This window comes from Chroicocephalus ridibundus, chromosome 13 (genome assembly GCF_963924245.1).
Source record: "Chroicocephalus ridibundus chromosome 13, bChrRid1.1, whole genome shotgun sequence".
Lineage (NCBI taxonomy): Eukaryota > Metazoa > Chordata > Aves > Charadriiformes > Laridae > Chroicocephalus > Chroicocephalus ridibundus.
The window spans coordinates 3,784,436-3,804,016 of NC_086296.1; the positions used below are offsets into that span (position 1 = coordinate 3,784,436).

At 49.9% G+C, this 19,581-nt stretch overlaps 1 protein-coding gene across 5 annotated transcripts in view; it reads left to right on the plus strand.

Moving 5' to 3' along the window:
* The window catches only part of SSH1 (slingshot protein phosphatase 1), a 40,756-nt gene that overhangs the window by 392 nt on the left and 20,783 nt on the right, over window positions 1-19,581 (plus strand). The window contains exon 2 of one of the 5 annotated variants that reach the window (XM_063350937.1): window positions 4,567-4,607. In XM_063350937.1, coding sequence (XP_063207007.1) covers window positions 4,567-4,607 — 41 coding nt within the window. Of the gene's footprint in view, window positions 1-4,566; window positions 4,608-17,642; window positions 17,738-17,789; window positions 17,908-17,990; window positions 18,008-18,033; window positions 19,173-19,581 lie in introns of those variants that run through there. The other 4 variants (XM_063350941.1, XM_063350938.1, XM_063350942.1 and 1 more) reach the window with 4 other exon arrangements.

Sequence of the window (19,581 nt, forward strand, 5' to 3'; positions counted from 1 at the left end):
ACCCCGGCCCTGGTCCCTCACGCCCCCCGGCCCCGGCCTCCCGTATCCCCTACCGCTGGCTCCATCCCCTCACGGGCCATGGCCCCCTCACAGTGGCCAGCCCGACGGCCCCCTGGCCCCCCACAGCTACTCGCCCCCCGTCCTCATCGCCTCGCAGCCCCCACCTCCCCCAGCCACCCGGCCACCGCAGCCCGCCGGTGCTGCCCAGCCCTGCCAGCCCCCAGCACCATGATGCTGCCAGGCTGAGTCAGGCCCGGTGATGTACTTTAGACACTGGGACCATCCAGCCGTCTCCCTGCTCTGCCCCACGGCACGCTGGCCGTCCCCTCCTTGCCCCCACACAGCCCTCTTTCCTCCGTGGCTGTCCCCCCACTTCAGATCTCACCCGGCATTATCTTGGGCTGGCTAAACCCCGGGGCAGCCCGCTTTGCTCTTCTCTGCCAGGTAAATCTGTGGGCAGCGTGCTGGGCCTGTCTCCATGGAGCGGCAGTGCGTGCTGGCCCATGCCTGCTCCCTCCCTGTCACCCCACAGCCGCCACTGCCTCCTGCCCCAGGGGTGCTCTGCTTTACCCCCTGTGTTGCCCCTCTTTCCCTGTGCAGCTGTGCTGCCTTTCCCCACGCCTGCTGCAGCTTCTGCCCCACAGGGAGCTCATGCTGGCCCTTCCCCGAGGCAGCTGTGGTCAAGCCCCTGCTGCTGGAGCGGCTCCCATCCCGCTCCACCCCATACCTGTGCGACATCCCCGTGCCGTGCTGTCCTCGGCTGCCACTCCTCGCGTGGCACAGCCTGCACCGTGCTGCTGCCCCCTCCTTCCCTCCCAGCTCTGCTGCTCCAGGGTCATGGACATGTCATTTAACCCACTGCCCCCATAACGTTCTGCTCTGCGCATCCCTGCCCTGCTGGGGCAGGCACCGCAGGCACCCTGTCTGTCCTAGCTCTGCTGCATGCCCCCTTCTTCGCTCTTGTAACCAGAAACACCTTTTCCTGCCTCTGCCCGGCATTGGGCTTCTGTCTTCCCTCACCGCAGCTCCCATGCACCACCCAAACACAACTCCAGCCTCCAATTTCTTTTTCTTCTTCCCCGTGCATCCCTTTTTTCCTCCTAAACCATCCCTTTTGTGACCCCCCAGGTGTTTCCCTGCATATCCTCCCTGTGCATCCCTCTCTTCCCCACCTCTTTCCTTTGATGCTCACTGCCCTTGGCTTCACTGTGTCCCCGCTCCCGCCAGGTAAACAATCCTATTTGTCACCTGTCAGGTCCCTGTGACTCCCCTGCTTAGCCAGCCCGACGGCGGGGGTGAGGCGGGAGGGGGACAGTGCCACAAGGCTCACAGGTTTTCCCTCTCCCGGAGGGGCCGTGGGGGTTCCCTTTGCATGGCCCTCACTGGAGACGTGACTCATCCCTTCCTTTTGCCAACTGTTTTGCCGTGTGGTCCATGTCGTGTGGTTTTGGCTCCCGAGGCTGCAGGGACACAGTGTTTGGACCACGTGTTGCGAAACATGGAGACAACACTTGTGCTTTTTCTGAGGATTTTTCAGAAGGAATTTTGTTGCGTTCTGGTTAGACAGTCATAAATGAGACCTAGTGGCCACCTGATCTAGACAGGTGTAGATGAGCTGTAACCCTGTTGCAGGCAGTGGAGTTAGACTGGATTTAACTGACGCAGTTGGGAGAGGAGTCAAAGTGGTTTGCCTCTCGCCTTGTTACATGCACCCGTGTTGGACATTGTATTGTGTGGGAGCTCTGTGTTCGTTATTATTTTTTCAGTGGGTGACCATACAGTTCTCCCTTTCCCTCCCGAAAATGCTGCCCAAAACTTGCCGCCTGGCATTGTCCGTGGCAGGGCGGTTCTGCCACCAGCATCCATGGCTCGGGTGTACTTTGGTGGCTCCCAGAGGAAGACATCAGCTCTGTTTGAATGGTCCACTCTGGCATGAAATACCATAAAACTATAAACCATCCTTTTCCAAATTCAGCGTGTTGTTTTTACAAAGTTAATTTCAAAGAAAAATCCCATCAAAAAGTGCCAGTGCGCTCCCTGATCTTTTATGATCTATCTTGCAAGGAAAATCATGGCTCTTTGGGGCTTTTAGCCTGTGTGAATAATTATTAGAAGATATTTGTTTTAATGGAGAATGATGATCAAATGTCCTTGCTAATTGGGAGTAAGCTGTTGCAGCCTCTCTTAACTCATGAGCCTGAAAGGAATTTATAAAATGGATGCTGCTGCCTGGAAGAGGCTTGCCGCTGTGTTAACATAGCGTGCTGTAAATTCTTAGTGGGAGAGAGTAGTTCATACACACTTGCAAACTTGCAGGCACTTGTTAGCTCCGCTGCTATCTCCCATCCACACCACCTCCCGCCCCGTGCCAGGTCCTTCAGCCTGGCCACACTCTGCACCGTCCCCGGGGAGGGATGAGGATGCGTCTGGTGGAGGTCTCACCCCGGCGCTGGTGTCCATGCCATGGTGGGATCCATGGTGCTGGTGAGCAGCTGCAGATCCACGGCGTCCTGTGCGTGGTGCACCATAAAACCTGCCAGCTCAGAAGGATGCTCTGACCAAAACAAGGCTGAAGCACCATGCTGGGTGCTTCTGCCTTGTTTTAGTTTTACTGCAGCTTTTAAATAGCAAATATAGGGAGAATTGACCAAGAAAGCAAGTCAGCTTCTGCAAAAGATGAGCCTGCAGGAGATTCAGGGGCCGGCTCTGCTGAGCCTCGGCTGACGACAGTCATGACTTGAGTGTCACATTTATTTAAAAAGAAAAAAAAAAATGTTTTTCTCCCCCTTGTTGCTACGTGACAGACCCAAACAAACAGGAGGGTGACCTTACAAAGGCCAAAAACCTGCCAGACCTTTCCAGGGCTGGGGGGGGATCTGATGGCGGGGGGCACTGGGGGCTCGGGGTGTTCCCAGAGCTCTGCCTGCTGCCCTGGGCGGGCTGGCTCTGTGCTGCCACTGCACACTGTAAACAGACTAAAAATAGCGATGGTATGTTTCTCCCATCAGCTGCAGTCATTTTGGATGGGCTTTGTGTATCTCTTTTCCTCCAAATGGCTATATTTCTAATATCCGGCCCGTGTGGTTGCATTTGGGGTTTTTTTCCTGGCATTACTTGGTTCTTGCAGATTATAAACAGAGTGGCTCCTGTGCGCTCTGGCTTCCTGAGTCTTAGCTTGGAGAGGTGAGGAGCAGCCCGGGTCCTACACACACTTCAAGCTTGAACATTTTACATAAAACTATTTCCTTATTTTTCACTTCTACAAAACCACCTGGAAACAAGTAACCCTTACGGTGTCCCTTATTTGATGTGGGTTTCAAGCAACGTTGTAGTAAATAACAAAATGTTCCCTGAGCGTTAGTGCTGGTGGAGCATGATTTCTTAAAGGCTCGTGTCCCTCAGTTCTAGTGCCCGGTGTGTTGCAAGTTTGAAGGTTTTCCTATTGTGGGGCGATCTGTAAGGTCCCCGCTTTGCTTCATGGGTCCAAACTATCTCCCTGGTGCAACATTGCCCTCTGAGGGGATGCTCCTGGCCCTTGCTCTTCCATCTTTCTTACACAGCACCAAAGGAGGAGAATTATCTTTGAGCCTTTTTTAATATTTTTTTACAATTAACCCCAACTCTGATTTTCTTTAATACGGAATTTTGTTCAGAAGCTAATAGAGAAGTTGAAAGGGGTGGCTGGGAAGTATGGCAATGTGAAAATGTTTCTCTCAGAAAGTAGGCTTGAGTCAGCTAGCACGCGTCTCTTTTAAGGAGACTAAATAAAGTGTAAGGACCAGTAATGTCACCTGAGCAGCCACATTTGCTTCCAGGGGGACTTTCCACCAGTACCTGTTGAAAAAGTGGCCATTTAACGCATGCCTGCCATCAAAGCGGTGTGTTTATTAGGAAGGCAGCACACATAGGACTTGTTGATGAGTGGGCAACCAGGTGGGCATCATCCTAGCCTCAGGACCCATCTTCTGCCAGCATCCAGGTGGAGGTGGCCTCGCTGGTGAGGTGGCAGCTCAGAGATGGCAGAGGAGCCCCACCGGAGCATGAGGTGGAGCTGCACATCAGTGCCAGGTTGGGGTTCAGGTTCTGGATGCTGGGGCAATCCCAGCTGGGCTGTTTTGGCTGTATCCACTGGAGGGCACTTGTGCTATCGCTGCACACCCTGAATTACGGCATTAATTTGTGCCCAGCTCCTCGTTAGCAGCCTTCGGGACAGGTTCTGCCCCTTATGCGTGCGCTCAGTGGAAGTGGTGTGTGTGCACTCTTGGTGACGTCGAGGTTGGCGATCTTCAAACCGATCTGCGCGCCAGGACCAGCTTGCAGGATTAGGACCTAATAGCTTTAAAATCCCCGTCAGCCCCTTTGTCACTCGGCACTGGGTGCTGATGGCATATATGGCCAGGGAGTCTCATTTATCCCTGGCACCGGAAAGAAAAAGCCTGCAGAAAACAACCACCCAAAACCTGTTAGCACAGGAACGGTTTTAAAAAGCGTGGGGGTTTTTGTAAAACTGTAGTATGGAAACAACCAGCATGTAACTTTCTCTGTATCCTTCTTTTCTCCCCTCAGCTGGAGGTTGGCAGTGATGAAGAGCGTAAATTAAATGTGAGGTAAGCAGAGCTATTTGGCTCTAAACAGCATTTCCACTGTTGCTAATTGTCTGCCGTGTATCTGAGTCCTGATCCCGCGCAGGACTCCGGTCTCGAGCATGTGTGCTTGTCTGGAGGGGATTGTGCAGTCTGCAGAGAGCTAAACACTGGGCATGCTCTCTCCCTTATCAGTTTAATTTTGAGATGAGTGTTTCATGAACTGAAAGCATAAAAAGAGGGTTTGTGGGGTTTTTTTCCTGGTGGGAAGAAACTGGAAAATTGCTCATCAGCTCTGGCCACAGCACTTAACTGTTATCGCAGCATCTCTGTCTCTGCTGCTGCTCTCTGGGTAGGGAAGGGGGGGATGCTCCTAGGGTGGGCAGGGGAGAGCTCTGCTCGTTCCTGGGTATTAACTGTCAGGACTCCTTTCATAGTGGGGTTGTGTAGAGCCACTTTTTTCATGTGAGGGGGAGGAAAGGGCTGAGATATCCTGCTGGAGAAGAGGAGTGCTTCTCTCACTGACATTGTGCAGAGATCAGAAGTAGTAACGATCAAGCTACTTTGGTGGGACCCTGGCCTAATGGGACTCTGAGTAATTACGTGGATTGTTCACTCTAAACCCAGCTGTTCCGGACAGCTCTTACTCTCTAGACTGTAAACTGCAATCCAAGAGATAAAGTGTAAAAACACAACAGCGGTTCAGCAGGCTTGGTTGCTTCTCCTTGTTACTACTTCCTACTTTAATTATCCTGGTTTCGGGTAAAAGCAAAGCCACTCACACTGCTGCTTGGAGTCAGTCTTGTTTCCATCCCGTTTTGTGCTTTGAGGACTACTGTTGCAGAGATACAAAGCCTGAGACACTAGTGGCAGTGGGTTTTCTGTCACAGTCTGATGGACTGAGACTAGAACAAAGTGGAGTTGATTTGAAGTCTGGTTGCCCTTGTGGTTTTGGGAGCAGCAAGCGGATATTGGGGTACAGACCATCTTTACCCTGCAAGAGAAGTTGGCAGAAAAGCAAAGTTGCTCCTTTACAGACGAGGAAAGTGTCAAGCCTTGCAGTTTCTGTGACCTGGGGTTATTTGTCGTGGCTGCAGCCCATTTGGGAAGACTGGCATTTGGTAGCTGTCCTGCTTGTATGCACGTGGGTCAGAAATGTACATTTGGTTGCTGTGTGGTCTCCTGCGTATAGGCATTTAATGGCAGCTTGTAATGGCATTCATTCTGGAGAATGCATTTTGTTGTCAGTTAAGGCAAAATTCAGGATTCCCAGTTCTGCTCCCAGCTTGGTTTGGGGCTTATTGTACAATTCAAGGTTCAAGCAGGAACCTGCTGAGGTCATGAATAGCAATGCATCTTAGTTCTTGTGCTTTTTCCCATGTTGTATTAAATAGTAAGGCTTACGTAAGCAGTATAATAGCCTCCTCTTTTGTGTATATGGTTCCTATGCTGTAAAAGGAAATACAGCTTTATCCATCTTCATTGCAAATGAACTCAATGACGATGTACAGATAAATCGTTGGGAGATCATTGGTTTTGTGGCTACCTTTGTTCTGTCTGGCCTTTTGCAAGCCAGGCATGTGCATCCATCACTGCCCAGAGTAATCGTGGGGGTAGATGTAGTGAGACTGGGCTTAAAGACTGCTACTTTTCTACTGGCCGTTGAAAAATGCTGCAGCACTGACTTTAGATACTGAGAGGCCAAGAGCTTCCCCTGGGATCTCCTTGGGGCTGCTCTTCTGTATATGATTTTCAGGATAAGAATCTGGTAATTAAATCACTAGATAGACCTCAAGAATAGGATGGCTCTTGTGCCGAGCCTCAGGGGGAAACACTGCCAAGGACTGAAGAAAATGTGTGACTCTAGTGTGGACACAGCATAGATGACAAATGAAGCTCCTCTCGTGGGGAGGTGGGTAGATCCTGTCCCCTTCCTACCAGCAGCCGCTCCGGATCAATTCGCTGAGACTTTACCCAGTGCCCATGGGGTGGCAGAATTGTTCAACTTCATTGTGCTACTCCAGCTGCAGAGTTCAGATCTCCTTTGGAAAAAACGCAGGAATGGGCTACAATGATATTTGTGAATCTTTAAGTCCACATCTAGCCTTGGTGGAGGCTTAGGTGACAGCTGTGCTTTGTCACATGTGCCCTGAGAGCAGGGCTCATCAGTCCAGAGCCTGACTTTGCAGACCTCCAAGATCCTAATGGTTTGAAAAAGGAAGGGTTGTTGGAAACAAGACCCCATCTTGCTGCCAGCTCAAACTGCATTTCATAAATAGAGGGTGAATGTTACATGTTTATGACATAACTTACTCATCCTCTTGCTGAACAGATTGTTTTCATTCATTCCAAAAAATTGGTTGTGTGAGCTATCTGATTTTTTTTGCTTTGAGGAACAGGTCTGCGTCATGGGTTTATGACCAGCCGCATGTCTTGCTGCTCTCTTGTCTAAGAGCAGCAGACCTTCCTTACGATTTCTGTCATTCCAAAATGCTTTTCTTTGTTTTCTCCCTGAGAAGGCTTCTACCCTAAAATAGACCGAGGGGACGTGTTCAAGGTTCAGCTTTTCTTTCAAAGATATTGTTGTTAGACATTATTATTTTCTTAGACATTAATGTGCTTTAAAGTCTCTTCCTCACTTTCCAAAAATTTTGCAGAAGCCTCAATAAGGTAACACCCGCACAGTTTCCAGCGGGCGGCCAGAAGCCCATTTTGCTCCCCGGTGGGTACAGATTCCTAGCAGAAGTAAAAGTAAGAACACAGACTCAGATCTAACAGCCCAGTCGGGCATGGTGCAGCTGGTGCAGACAAAAGCTTACGTGTCTGATTCTCAGCGTTATCTGCGTCTGCTGAACTCTTCCTTCACAAATCAGCCATGGGGTGTTGTGCCTTGATCCCCTTTTTTCCCTAATGATGCAGCGCGCCCACAGGACCTTGAGACATCTCACCCAAATCTTAATAAAACTGCTGGTGCTCTTACGTCAAGTCCATGGGAGTATGCGTTAGCTTAAACACAACCTTAACTTTTACAAGATGGGGGTCTGCTGAGTTCAACGCGAGCTCTGTGTGCCCGGTGCCTGCCACCTTATCGTGGAGCCACATCGTGCTCTTTTAGCTCAGAGCAACCTCAGAGAAGATGATATCGGGTGCAGGGGAGACGGAGAGCAGAGCTGAGCAGACTGCTCTGGGAGAATGGGGTATGTGCAATTTTTCCTACACTGCTTTTTGGTGCAACCTGATTGATTTCATCACTCACCGTCGGTTGGCTCTCTAGCACCAAGTCAAAGGAGATGTTTTACAAAGGCAGTTGTGTTGTGAGTGTTGGCTGTTTCTCAGATGTGATTGGCAAATGCAGCAAGATAATGACTGGTTTTAATTACAAACACGAGTAAGTTTGTTTAGCCAGTCATTCTGTAATCTTTGCCATTATTGGCTTTCCAATCGCAATCTGAATGCGGTCAGAAACAGGGCCGGGTGAGTGGTTTTGGGCACCTTCTGCAGGGAGATGGAGATAGAGCTGCTGCAGAAGGGCCTGGGAGTTAGTTGTCTCCCGGCTCTGATCAAGCCTGAAGATTGTTATGGAAAGAACCGTTCTTGTTTGACACCACTAAACCCAGTTTTAAGAGCTGGCAGGAGCAGCTGTGGGAGGTGAAGGCTTTCAGGACTGAGCTTGTATACATTTGCGGAGTCTTTTAATGGCGTACGCTGCTCTGCTGCCTCTCCATGCTGCATGGCGAAGTGGAGACCCTGTGCTGAGAGTGCTGCCTGGAGCATCCAGTGTCCTGCTGAACAGAGAGGTGGCAGAGGAAGAAGAGGAAACTGGGGATCTTCCTCTCTTTGCTGATACCATCCCGTGTACCTCGCCAAGTTACTTAGTGTTCCCGGGCCCCTTTCTCCCATCTGCGGCCTGGCAGATGACTATTAGCTCATCTTCTGAAACACTCGAAGTGTTAGGTCTGTTTAGTTTTATTCAGCATTAAAACCTTTCAGCCGTAAGAGTCCTACGGCTTTTCAGCTCAGAGGAACCTGTGGCAGTTTGTGATGGGTAGAAGGCTCCATGTCCCACTTGATTTCCACCTCGCTTACTCGCCTTTGTTTTTCATGTTTACGTGGTTGGGAATGAACATGCTTCGCCACACTGGTTTGATAACCAGCTCTGAAGTTCTTTTAAGTACCGCTTTTTTGTTGTAGTTTTATGAAGTAAAGTAATTTTCTCTTTTGAAGGTAGTGGAATTACACTGGGCATTGGTTTGACTTGGTTTTGCGTTCGCTGCAGCAATTAGGTGGAGCCCTCAGGTTGATGAAAACTCCCTTTTGCAGCTCAGTGATCAACAGGAGGAGTGATTGCTGCAGACAGACTCTTCCCAGAGTGTCATCCTGGCTGGCACACACCAGAGGACTCGTTATAAGGAGGCTGTTTGGTTAAAATCACTGTAATAAAGCAGATTCTTCGCTGATGCTATGGCTGTCCTCTTCAGTTTGGATACTCGAAGAGCAAATGCAACTCCAGCCCATCGTTCAGACTCTTCTCTGCGCAGCTCTCCTTCTGCGCTGCACTGAGCGCCCGCCACAGCTGGGGATGTTTATACCTTACACTTTATTGTCTATTATATTTTAATGCACCAAAAATTATTTATTAACACCTTGATTTTTACATTCTTTAGGGATTTATGAGTGTGTTTTGCTGGGGGCAGCATTGAGTGAGTGGCTTGTATCTGCAGCTTTGAGTGGCCGTGTTTATGGTACTGGGAAGGTGCACGGGGCTGGGGGTATGCCGGGGCAGCTGCCTTGAGGATTTATTTGTGGGGACAGCCGCTCATTGCATGCTTGACAAGTCCTGCTCGCCGCAATATTTATTGTCTCCCAGTTATTTGGTGGGAGATCTTGGGGCAGAAGTTGCTGACTTTATTAACTGTTCAAAACAGGACGCTGAATCACATCCTGGCGAGGCTGCAGCATCCTGCCTTAGCGTGCTCCATACAATGGGGAAGCAAATTCACAGGCTCGTGACCCTCGGTAACTTTCTGGCCCGTAGGTGTGGCCGTGGAAGCCGATGGAGATATAATTAGGCCTTTACATTTTGTGGTGGGTTGTGTGGGGACGTTCAAAGACCATGGAACCAAGGAAGCATGCACTTATTTGACGCTTATTTAAGATCTGGCCTTTCCAGGAAACTGTTGCTGACTTGAAGTTGAGCAACGTGAGGAGGAGTTTACTTGGATGTAGGTAGAGTAACAGCAGGAGGCATGTCAGTTTGACGATGTGGTGATCAGACCCTTTTCGGAATGTATCTGGCCCTGTTATCAAAGGTACTGGCTTTGCGCTGAACATATTTTTTTTCTTCTGTAAAAGGCCAGTGTGGTTACTGTTTATTTAGGTGTTAAAGAGCCGGGTCAGAAAAATATTTTAGTTCCAAATGCCTCTCGATTTTAAATACCTTAATCTTTGATAATCAGTTGCCAAGATCTGTGAGTCAGGGATTTCTCATACAAATCAGAGCTGTGGTCTGCCCGACAAGTGCTCTTAAGTTCTTCTTGGAGAATGTGAAATGGACAGAACACCTTCATAGGCATGGCTTTACTTTTAATGAAGAGTGTGTTGAGTTTTTTATTTCCCAGACATCTACGCATCCCTCTGCAGCGTTTGAATCCCTGATGCAAAATCGCTTTACTGCTACACAAAAAAATGAGAAAGCAAAATAAGCCAAAAAGAAGCCCAGCCTCAAATGGATTAGGATGCAGACCGCATCCCTTAGCTGTTTAGGTTTATCTAGGATCAGAAGAACTCTTCTCTGTGGAGCTTGCCTTCCTTCTCTGAAAGTTTTAGAGTTGCAGTCTAGGCAGAAGTTGACGGTGTTGAGCTTGTGCAGCCCAGACAGATCTGCGTTAGCTTTCCGTAGCGCAAGGTATGAACGTCCATAAGCAAAGTGTGAACTGGCAGTGGTCAACGGCTTTGCCGCAGCTGCTTTGTGCGTAGACGTCTTCCTCTTGCAGACAGTGCAAAGGTTTATCTTCTGCCACAAGAGAGGTAGATTTCACTGTGTCGTTCCTGGGACAGGAGCAGGAACAGAAGCCATGTCTGCAGAGCAGCCAGCGTGCTGTCAGCCAAGGTATTGCCCATGGCACCAAACTCTCCCCGAAGTCCCAGTACTGATGTAACATTTGCTGTAGGACCTGGAGTCTGTGCCTGACGCTCATCTCACCAGCGCGGAGACCCTGTGCAGAGAGACTCGCCAAAGTGACAAACCTGCCAAAACCACACCTATGTTTCTTGAAGAAATCCTTGCTGCAAGAATCGCTTGTGAAGGCAGCTGCTGGGGGATGTGTGGTGATGTGTTGCTGACCGCTGGGCAGAAAACCTCTGAGGCTTAGTATCAGGGGCCAAGGCATCCAGCAGTGAAAGGAATGGGACAAAATGTGCCTTTCAGATTTTCCGGAGAGCTGCCAGGTTGCTTGTTTGCCCTGTCTGCCATCCAAACGGTCATGTCCAACACTCAAACCTCCCTGCGGAGACTGCTGCCTGTGGGGCTGCTCGCAGCGTGTCTGCGTGTGGGCATCTCCCTCCTAGCCCTGTAAAACTTCTTGGACTACAGATGTCTGTTTCCCTCTGTAACACCGATTCTGCTTGTAAAAGATAGGTTTGGAGTGGAGAGTAAAAAGAAGGATGATCCTGAGATTTTTACCAAAACTTTTCTGTCTTGGGATAGCTTTGCCCCTGGCTGGCAGCCTCCTAATTTCTGGGGTGCCTCTCTTCCCCGTGGGGTGCTGGCTGTATACCCTTGGGGGAGCTGGAAAGGCAGGCTGTGGTCTAGCTAAACACTAGAGGGGGTGTCGGGGTTGGGCTAGAACTTTTCTCGCTCTCCTTTTACCCTGCGTGATCCGTCTAGATTTGTTTTATTTTATTTTTACGCATTACCAATGTGTCAAGTACTCCCTGGTCTCTGCTGCCTTTTTTGGAGTCATTCTGAAAACCAGCAGCTAAGCTATTTTTTGGGTTGCTGTGCCACTGCTGCCTGTAGGGTTCTCAGTCGTGCTTCCTATGCTGTTGTCTGTGTCCTGGCTGACCTTCGCGCACACCGCTTGGAAGCTGCTTTCTTAATCCTTGAAACTATTATCCACCTTCCTTTTCTTTCCCAATGGCGCCTCTGGAGAGTTTCCACTTGTTTCGCTCGCCTGTCTCCGGGAGACACCGCTGAGTGGGTGAAGTGGGGTGACTTAATAAAATAGTTTAAAGGATTAAAACAATGAGTTGACGGGAGGAATGCAGGAGGATCAGCCGATGTGCCGACAGCTCGGCTGGGGAGGAGGACGGGAGCAGGATCGGCTCCTGCCCGGGAGTGCGAGTGGGAGGCTCTGCCTTCGATGTGCCCTCCATGGCAGGAGCCTGGGGGCCAGCATCGTCCCACCTCTCCTAAAGCATGGACCACGGCGCCCCGACACCTCCCGGGCTTGTGGTCTGCCCTCCTCCCTACCTGTGGTCACGGAAGACCTATGGCAATAACACAGCAACAACATCCCAAAAAGTGACTTGTAGGAAAACACAGTTTGTCTTTGGGGGCTTTTAGTGCGCGGAAGAAGGGAGCCAGTGTTTTGGCAATAGCTGGCTTCCCTCAGACCACCAGGATGCTGCATGGCAGAGGGTGCACTAGGCTGGAAAATAGTGTTGTTGCTAATGCTGGGACCTCTCTGTATGCCTCTTGTGCTTCGCTGTGGCGGCCGCCGCCTTCCCTAGCCTTGCCCTTTGAGTCCATGAGTCTAGGGCAAGCGTGAGCTGCTCCATGTAGCTGTTTGGAGACGCATCGCTCAGCCCTCGCCGCAGGGTGGGCGGTCGTGGGGCTGCCGCAGAGGACTGGGGAAACGGGTGTTGGGGGTCTCTGTAGCGTTAATACGCCTCTTCTAAGAGCAAGAGAAAGGTTTCTTTATAGCAGTTAAATGGACAGTCGTGCAGGCTGAGGTTTGAAGACGGTCTGGCCCCTGCCTCCTGGGACAGTGGCTATCACAAAAATGACATCACGTTTTGGTGGGAATCTCAGAAATGCTCGTTGCGATTCAAACTGTTCGTTCCGAGCACATCGCGTAGCTGGGTGATGCTATGATCAGCCTCGTGCCTTCTTGAACTCTGTGATCAATGAGACGAGCAAAAAGGATTTCTTTTTCCTTGTGAAACAATCTCTTATTTTATTTGGCTCTTCACCACCCGAGTGCTGGGGATTCCTAGAATTTTCTCTTTCCTGGACGTTTGGGAGCTGTTCTGCAAACTTATTTTGCGCAAGTCTTGCTGGAACAGGGGATGATCCTGCTAATTTGTTCATTTCCCTCTTCCTGCCATTTCTCTTGGGCAGTTTATCCGAGCCGCTCCTGCCTTGGCTGCGGGCACAGCCCAGGTTGTGCTCTGCCGTGGGCTATGCGCGGCTGTCCTGGTTCGGCTCCGTGCAGATGCATCGCTGCCCGAGCCCGATGCATCGCTCACCCTGGTGCGCAGGAGCGGCTGGAGGCACATCATCAGCAGTCTATTTATGTTAGGAAATTAGCTTTTCTGGGCTTCATGATTGATTTCATTTTTTTTCTTTTTCCTCTTTGTGCTCGAGGAGCGCTTGTATCTGGCGCTGTGAATGGCCCGCAGTGTCTCAAACCCTTCTTAGCATTCTTGCGCTGTGGATGTGGCCCACGCCTTTCAGCCGAACAATACATGCTCAGACTCCCCTTTTGTTGCTGCGCTGCTAAAAACACGAGAGCGAAGCCTGCCGGGTCTTCCTGCCTGCCTGACCATCTCGCTCTCCTTTGAAATAGATGGGGAGATGTTTGCCCCTGCGGGGAGGCATTACAAGACACCCCCCATCAGCGGGGGCTGCTGCCTGACCCCCTCGCAAACAACTTTTTGCTGTTGCGTGATGGTGCCCTGGCTGTGTCTGAGGAAGGGGAGATGTTCTCTGCCTGTCTGAAGGAATGTCAGACCTTGCTGTGGTTCTGGGTTTCTTCTTGGGGTGACTTGTTCTCAGCTCAGGAAGTCTGCGAAGTGATGTCTTTTTACAGCCCATCAAAGCTGCACCCTATTTTTTTTTTGTAATAAAATAGGATTTCAGAAGAGAAACTTTTCCAAAAGTTGCCCTGAAGGTAGCTGACGCCTCTTAAGACGCACCGCAGAGGTAGAGCACCGCAATCCAAGCGATGCTGGCAGCTCTCACCGACTTCAGCAGGTGTGTTGGGCACCTGCAGTTCTGATCGCAGGTCAGTTTAGCAGCGTATCACAAAGTCTGTGCGTGTTTGCAATAGCATTTTCTTCTAAAACAGCATTGCACGTGTTGAAACTGGGTCTTTCCTGGTCCTGCTGGGTGAGGAGCACTCTGCTTGTCCCTCCGCGTGGCAGCCCGCTGCGGGTGGAGTTCAGCAGGGATGGTCGTGGCCATATTCTCGGCTATATTTGTAAAGGTGATTCCTTTGTTTTATTTTATCTTCCCATGGCGCTGGACTCGGTGTGACTGGTGTGTGACACAGAGCAAAGGACACTTGGAAACACAGAAATTACTTTTTTTTTTTTTTTTTTTTAAAAGCATGAGAAATGACCTGCTGCTGTTGCTAAAGGCTCCCGTTTCTGTTTCTCAGGTTGTACAGTAGCACGGGAGCGGGTGGCTTTGAAGCTCATTTTTCCCCGGTGCTGTTTTGTCTTGCTCAGACCCCTTCTGAAGGCCCCTTTCTTGGTCAGGAAGCGTTATCTGATGTGCCTCCTATCCAGCCAAAGCAAGCAGCCAGTGCTTTAATTGTCGGCTTGGCTTGGGAAGCAGGGGTGGGCGCAGCTGCCGCCTTGTCTTCCTGCTCTTTCTCTCCCCGCATCTTCCTTTCTATTTGATGTGCTGGTTTCCACTTTAGTTTATGTTGCTATTTCGGTGTGACTGCGTGACGGCCCTCTGGCTTGCTGCAGCGGTGCCCTGTCTTAAAATCCACCCTCTGGCACGTCAAGGGCCTGGCAGGGCCGTGGGAGCATCCGAGGGGACCGGCTCGGTCCCCGAGCTGCAGCACCGCAGCGGGGAATGGCACCGGAGAGACCCCTCTCCAGGGCATCATTTCATGTTGTTGTTTAACTGCCCTGAGGTGGCCAGGCTTTTCCCAGACTGAGCAGAAAATGGGGGTGGGGGGTGTGTGTGTGTGTAATAATCAGTTGTCTTCCTCCTTATCAAAGGGGCTGTGGAAAAGGGAAGCGTGTTCAGTTTTGTGGAGCTTGGGAGGCCTGTTTTTTTGTCACCTTATCAGTTCGGAAACGTTTTGAGGAGAAGGTGCTGTAAAACCCAAGGAAACGGGAGGCACTACCATTTTCAGGCCTTTGTAAAATTGTGACCAATTTTGAGAGAAGCGAATGTTGTTTGGTTTTGGTTTGGGTTTTTTTTTGCCTAAAACATGGACCTGGTTGCAGGAGGGCAGCTCCCCTGGGCCCAGGGAGGGGTCTGCATGCGGTGGGGAGGAAGGGCAGGACAAGCGTGCCTGCTCCGAACCGTGGTGTTGATGGGTGCTGGGATGAGGGGATGGTCCTGCTCCGACGCTGCAGTCTGCTCTCAGATGAGCTCAGAGGCCACTGCTGTTCCCAGAGCACTCTGGCTCAGCCCTGATGGATAGATGACCTTCTCTGCCCCCGCACCACGCGTACGTTTTGTTCCATTAATGAGAAGGAAATTAAGAAACTTAATTTGACAGAGATTTAGTGCCCGGAGAGCATGGTGGTGGCCGTGTGCCTGGGCAAGGCTTCGTTGCAGAGCTTTTCTGGGACATGGAGCTCTGCGCCTGAGCTGCACAAGCACGTGACAGGTCGACAGTGTGGGAGTTCTCAAGATGAAAGGTTAAATAGAAACAGAGAAAGCTTCAGGTGGGAGAAGGTATCTTGGAAGCTCATCTGGGATGTTATCCCTTTGGGAGAGGAGATATAACTTCAGTGTAACGTCCAGGCAGAGGTGAGCTCCAAACGTTAGCTGAAGAAAGCTTTGGTACCCATCAAGTGCATGTGCCATGGTCCTCTGGTGGTGCTGGGCTGCTCCTGAGGACAGGCAGTGCCCAGGTGTGCGAGGAGCAGCTCCCCCCTCTCATCCCGGAGCTCCCTGTCCTCAGATCTGCCTCGCAGGGCTGTCCCTATCCCCGAGGAAAACGCAAAGCCGGGCAGAGTGGAAGCCTGCTCTTCTGCGCTGCGTGAGCTCAGCACTAAAATATGCTCCAAGAGTAGAGCTGTAAGCGAGCGGATCTGAACAGCGCTTGCACTAAAGGGGCTTCTCGGTTGCCATCATCGGCAGACACAAGGATAACAAGTTCGTTATGGCTCCAGAAATACCAAGGGTTGTCGCAGGTGTGGAGGTCAGCCAGGCTGCCCAGGCATCCCATGCACCGAGTGATCCTGTGGCAGCTCTGGGAGCAGCAGGGATACCCGGCCAGATGCAGACTCTGACCTTGCTGTGTTCTGCCTCTTTTAGCTAGATACTGTTTTTTAATTCCTAGACTAGCGAGAGACTGCTGAATCAACCTCAGGCTTGGCTGTGTCTTCCCAGGGAAAGTGGTTTTCTCTCTACTAACTTCTGTGTATGGGTATTTTGAGATGAGTTATGTAGCTGTAAGATATATTAATAGAGTGTTTTCTTGTATGCTGCAAGATGATTACGTCTTATATGAGATTTCCCATTAAAACAGGGAGGGAACTTGAGTACCCGAGGCGTATGAAGTTTTTTCCTGGGACATACCGCAGCCTGAGCCACAATGGCAAAGCAGGCTGCTTAGGGAAAAGTTTTCTGCGACTGGCAGCTGGTGAGCAGCTCTGTCTGTCTGTCCAGTAACGCGAGCAGCTCTGTCTCTTGTTCCAAAACCCAGTATTTTTAACAGATTGCTTATTGGCATTTGTAGACCCGGGGGGCGGCATTTTGTAATGATTAAAAGGCACTGCCTATTGTGTTCTTAAGCAACTTGAAATGTAATTGATGTGTGTTGCAGCCACACTCTTCTGGAGCTTTCCCAAAGGGGAAGAAATATTTCCTTTTCAAGTTGAGCAGCGCGGAGCCAACGGATGGAGCAAGGGACAGTGAAGCCGGAGACGCTGGAGCCCGCTCCCAGCAGTGCTGTCGCCATTAAGCACCCTCTCCTTGCCAGGCCCTGGGTGCCATCCCTCTGGGTGCAGAAGGGTCCCTTTACGGACAGCAAAGCACCACAGCTGCCTGTACCCTCCTGCTGACACTCTTGGCATTTCCCAAATGCTTGTAAGCAGAGGTTTTTACCTCCCTTAGGGGGTCAACACCACTAATTTGGTAAACTGAGGTTATGGAGTGGAAGGAGGACTGGTCTGCAGCTGTACTGGAGCACCAGGGTCCTGGGGCTGGGACAAAACTCGCGGGCTCTGCGTTTATTTGAGCCTGAAGTGACTCCTGTAAAGTAGCTGTGCTGGTCAGGATTCCTGGAAGGGCATCCAGGGAATGGGTGGTTCTGGTGTGCATGCCAGTCGGGCCAGGGGATAACTGAACAGAAAGCTGCTTCTCCCCCTGGTTCGACTGGTGGTACTGGTGAAGCGTGGGCATGTGGTTATGGTTTATGCCTGGAGAAGGAATTATTTAGGGGTCTGTAAGAAACAAGTCTTCAGGGAATTTGATTATAGCCAGCCACTAACAAATAAATACCAAGCCACCTGAAAGACCTCCTTGTTCAGTAGGAGCTCAGTAACTCACAAGTCACACTGAAAAAGAACAAATCAAACCATGGTAGCTGTACAGTAAGTGAAGAAGTATTTTAATTTGACAGCTAATCCCTTTCCATATCTATATTACGGTGGTGGCATGCGGGGTTTTAGTTGTAAAGAAACAGAGAGGCATTAGTGGATATGATGCTTTTTATCTCATCCTGTCCCAGGGAAGACAGACTTTGTACAGCAGCGGGCTGCTTTGCTGATGGGCGCTGCGTTGCCTTCAGAGCATGCGGGAGGAAGCAAACAAACAAACAAGTCTGGAGGAGGGAAATGATTAGACGAGCCTCAGCTGTTTTTTTCCCCTCTTGAATGGCCCTCTTTCATCAGGATATGTTAGGACAAGTCCTTTTTCAAGCCAGGATATCAGTGGAAGACACAGTGTTCTGTAAAAGTCATCCAGTTCCTGGGTAGCATCAACAGACGCGATTTCTCTGCTCCGCACAGAATATACGGTCAACCTTTTCTTTTCCTTTTCTTTTCTTTTCTTTTCTTTTTATGGGTTTAGAAGCAAAAGGATGTGAGTTTTACAGCTAGTTATGAATCTTTTTGAATTTACTGACTTCTGTCTGACTCTTGGGCCAGCACAATGCTTCTGCTGTTCAAAGAAAACCAGTCCAAATTAGTATGTATAAGCCACTCGTTTTTATGCTGCTAACAAATGCTGCTTACTAGGGCATTTATCACTGCTGCCGAGGGTCAAAAGTTGGGGATGTTCTTTAATGGTAGGATTTTTCTGTTCTTTGGGAGATTTTTTTTTTAAAAAGGCTGGAGTTTTAGTTGTTTACGGGAACTGCAGGATTTAAAAGGGTTTTTTAAAACTGGGTTGGAATATCGTGCCTTGCTTTTTGCTCCCTTTTATTTTGTTAGCTGCCTTTTAAAGCCGTTGTGTGAAGTGACTGAGAGCAAAGAGTGTTCCTAGAGCGGAGATAAGGGACGGTGCCGGGCAATGTCGCTGTTTGAGGGTGGTGGAAAATAGGAGCTTTTGCAGCGAGGCGCTTGGATGCGTTACCTCTGTGCAGCACCGCGTGGGGCATGTGGAAACGGGAGCTTCTCTGGAAATCGGGTGCGCGGGTAGTGTTGGGGAGGGACGGGCGCTCTGACCGGTGCCACTTTGTAAGGTTAGTGTGCAGTTTAGGGAACAAACATTTAAATTAAAAAAGAAATCATGCTCTCAACAGGTCCTTTGGCGTTGCTTTCTGGTTCGTTTCCATGCAGACAAATACACGGTGACAAAAATTTTGCGATGTGGGTTGTTCTTTTCCTGCAGTCGTTTTCCGCTCCTGCAGTGCAGCTTTCTCATTTGCCTGCAACTGGGAGTATTGGGCTATATTGTAAAGATTTCCGGACGGTAAAAGAGGAGAACCTCAGGCGAGACGAACCGTCAGAGCAGGAGTTACCGATGCTTTTGAGAAGGAGCTCTGTCTCTTCCAAAATTTTTCCTGCTGTCGAAATCCCAGTCAGTACTTTATTAGGGATAAAAGAATATCCTTTGGGACGTTTTTTCACTTTCCCAAAGAAATATTTCCCAAAATTCTTGGGACAGGAATAACGTGAATTATCTCCTCGTGCTTTATCTAACCATTCCCTTCCTCTTGCTTAAAAACCAGCTGCGAGTGCGCGAAGCTGGTATCTAGCTGAATATCCCATACGTTGTGTTGGTGTCACTGCTTTTGTGTAACTTCTGGCCTTTTTTTAACGCTTTCCTGTGAGATCTGGTGTGAGAAGAAAACAAGGCTCTTCCTGGCTCGCTTATGGAATGAACCAGATTCCCGTTTGCAGAAATTCTTGCCGTTAGCGTGTGTGCCGGGCAGAGCAGAGCCGGGGTTTGGGATCACAAGCAAACTCTGGGCGGCTCGCATTCAGACACAACTTAGAGCGGAGCGAGTGGTGAGTGCTAGAACACTGGGGGAGTGTAAGTGGAGACGAGCTTGCTTTTAATTAGAGTGCAGTTGTCCTGCTGGCAATTTATTGATCTGATATATGACTTGTTGGAGCCTGGAACTTAGGCGAAAATTTTAGTTCACTTTTTAAAAGCAGCTGAAATCTCAAACTTAAACCTGATCCGGATTTCTCTGGGAATTTTGCACCTTGAAGATTCAGTTGAAAAATGAGGAAGCTTTGCCTGGGAGCCTTGGGCTGTGTTCTCAGAGAAGGGAAAAGCTGAACTTGCACTAAAAGCTGGAAAAAACATGCAGTTTATGTCTGCCTTCGCAAAAATACTGAGGCAGAATGGAGCATTAGCGCTCACTTCTGCCCAAAGGCAAAGACCCCAGATAAAGCACAGAATAGACGAGTG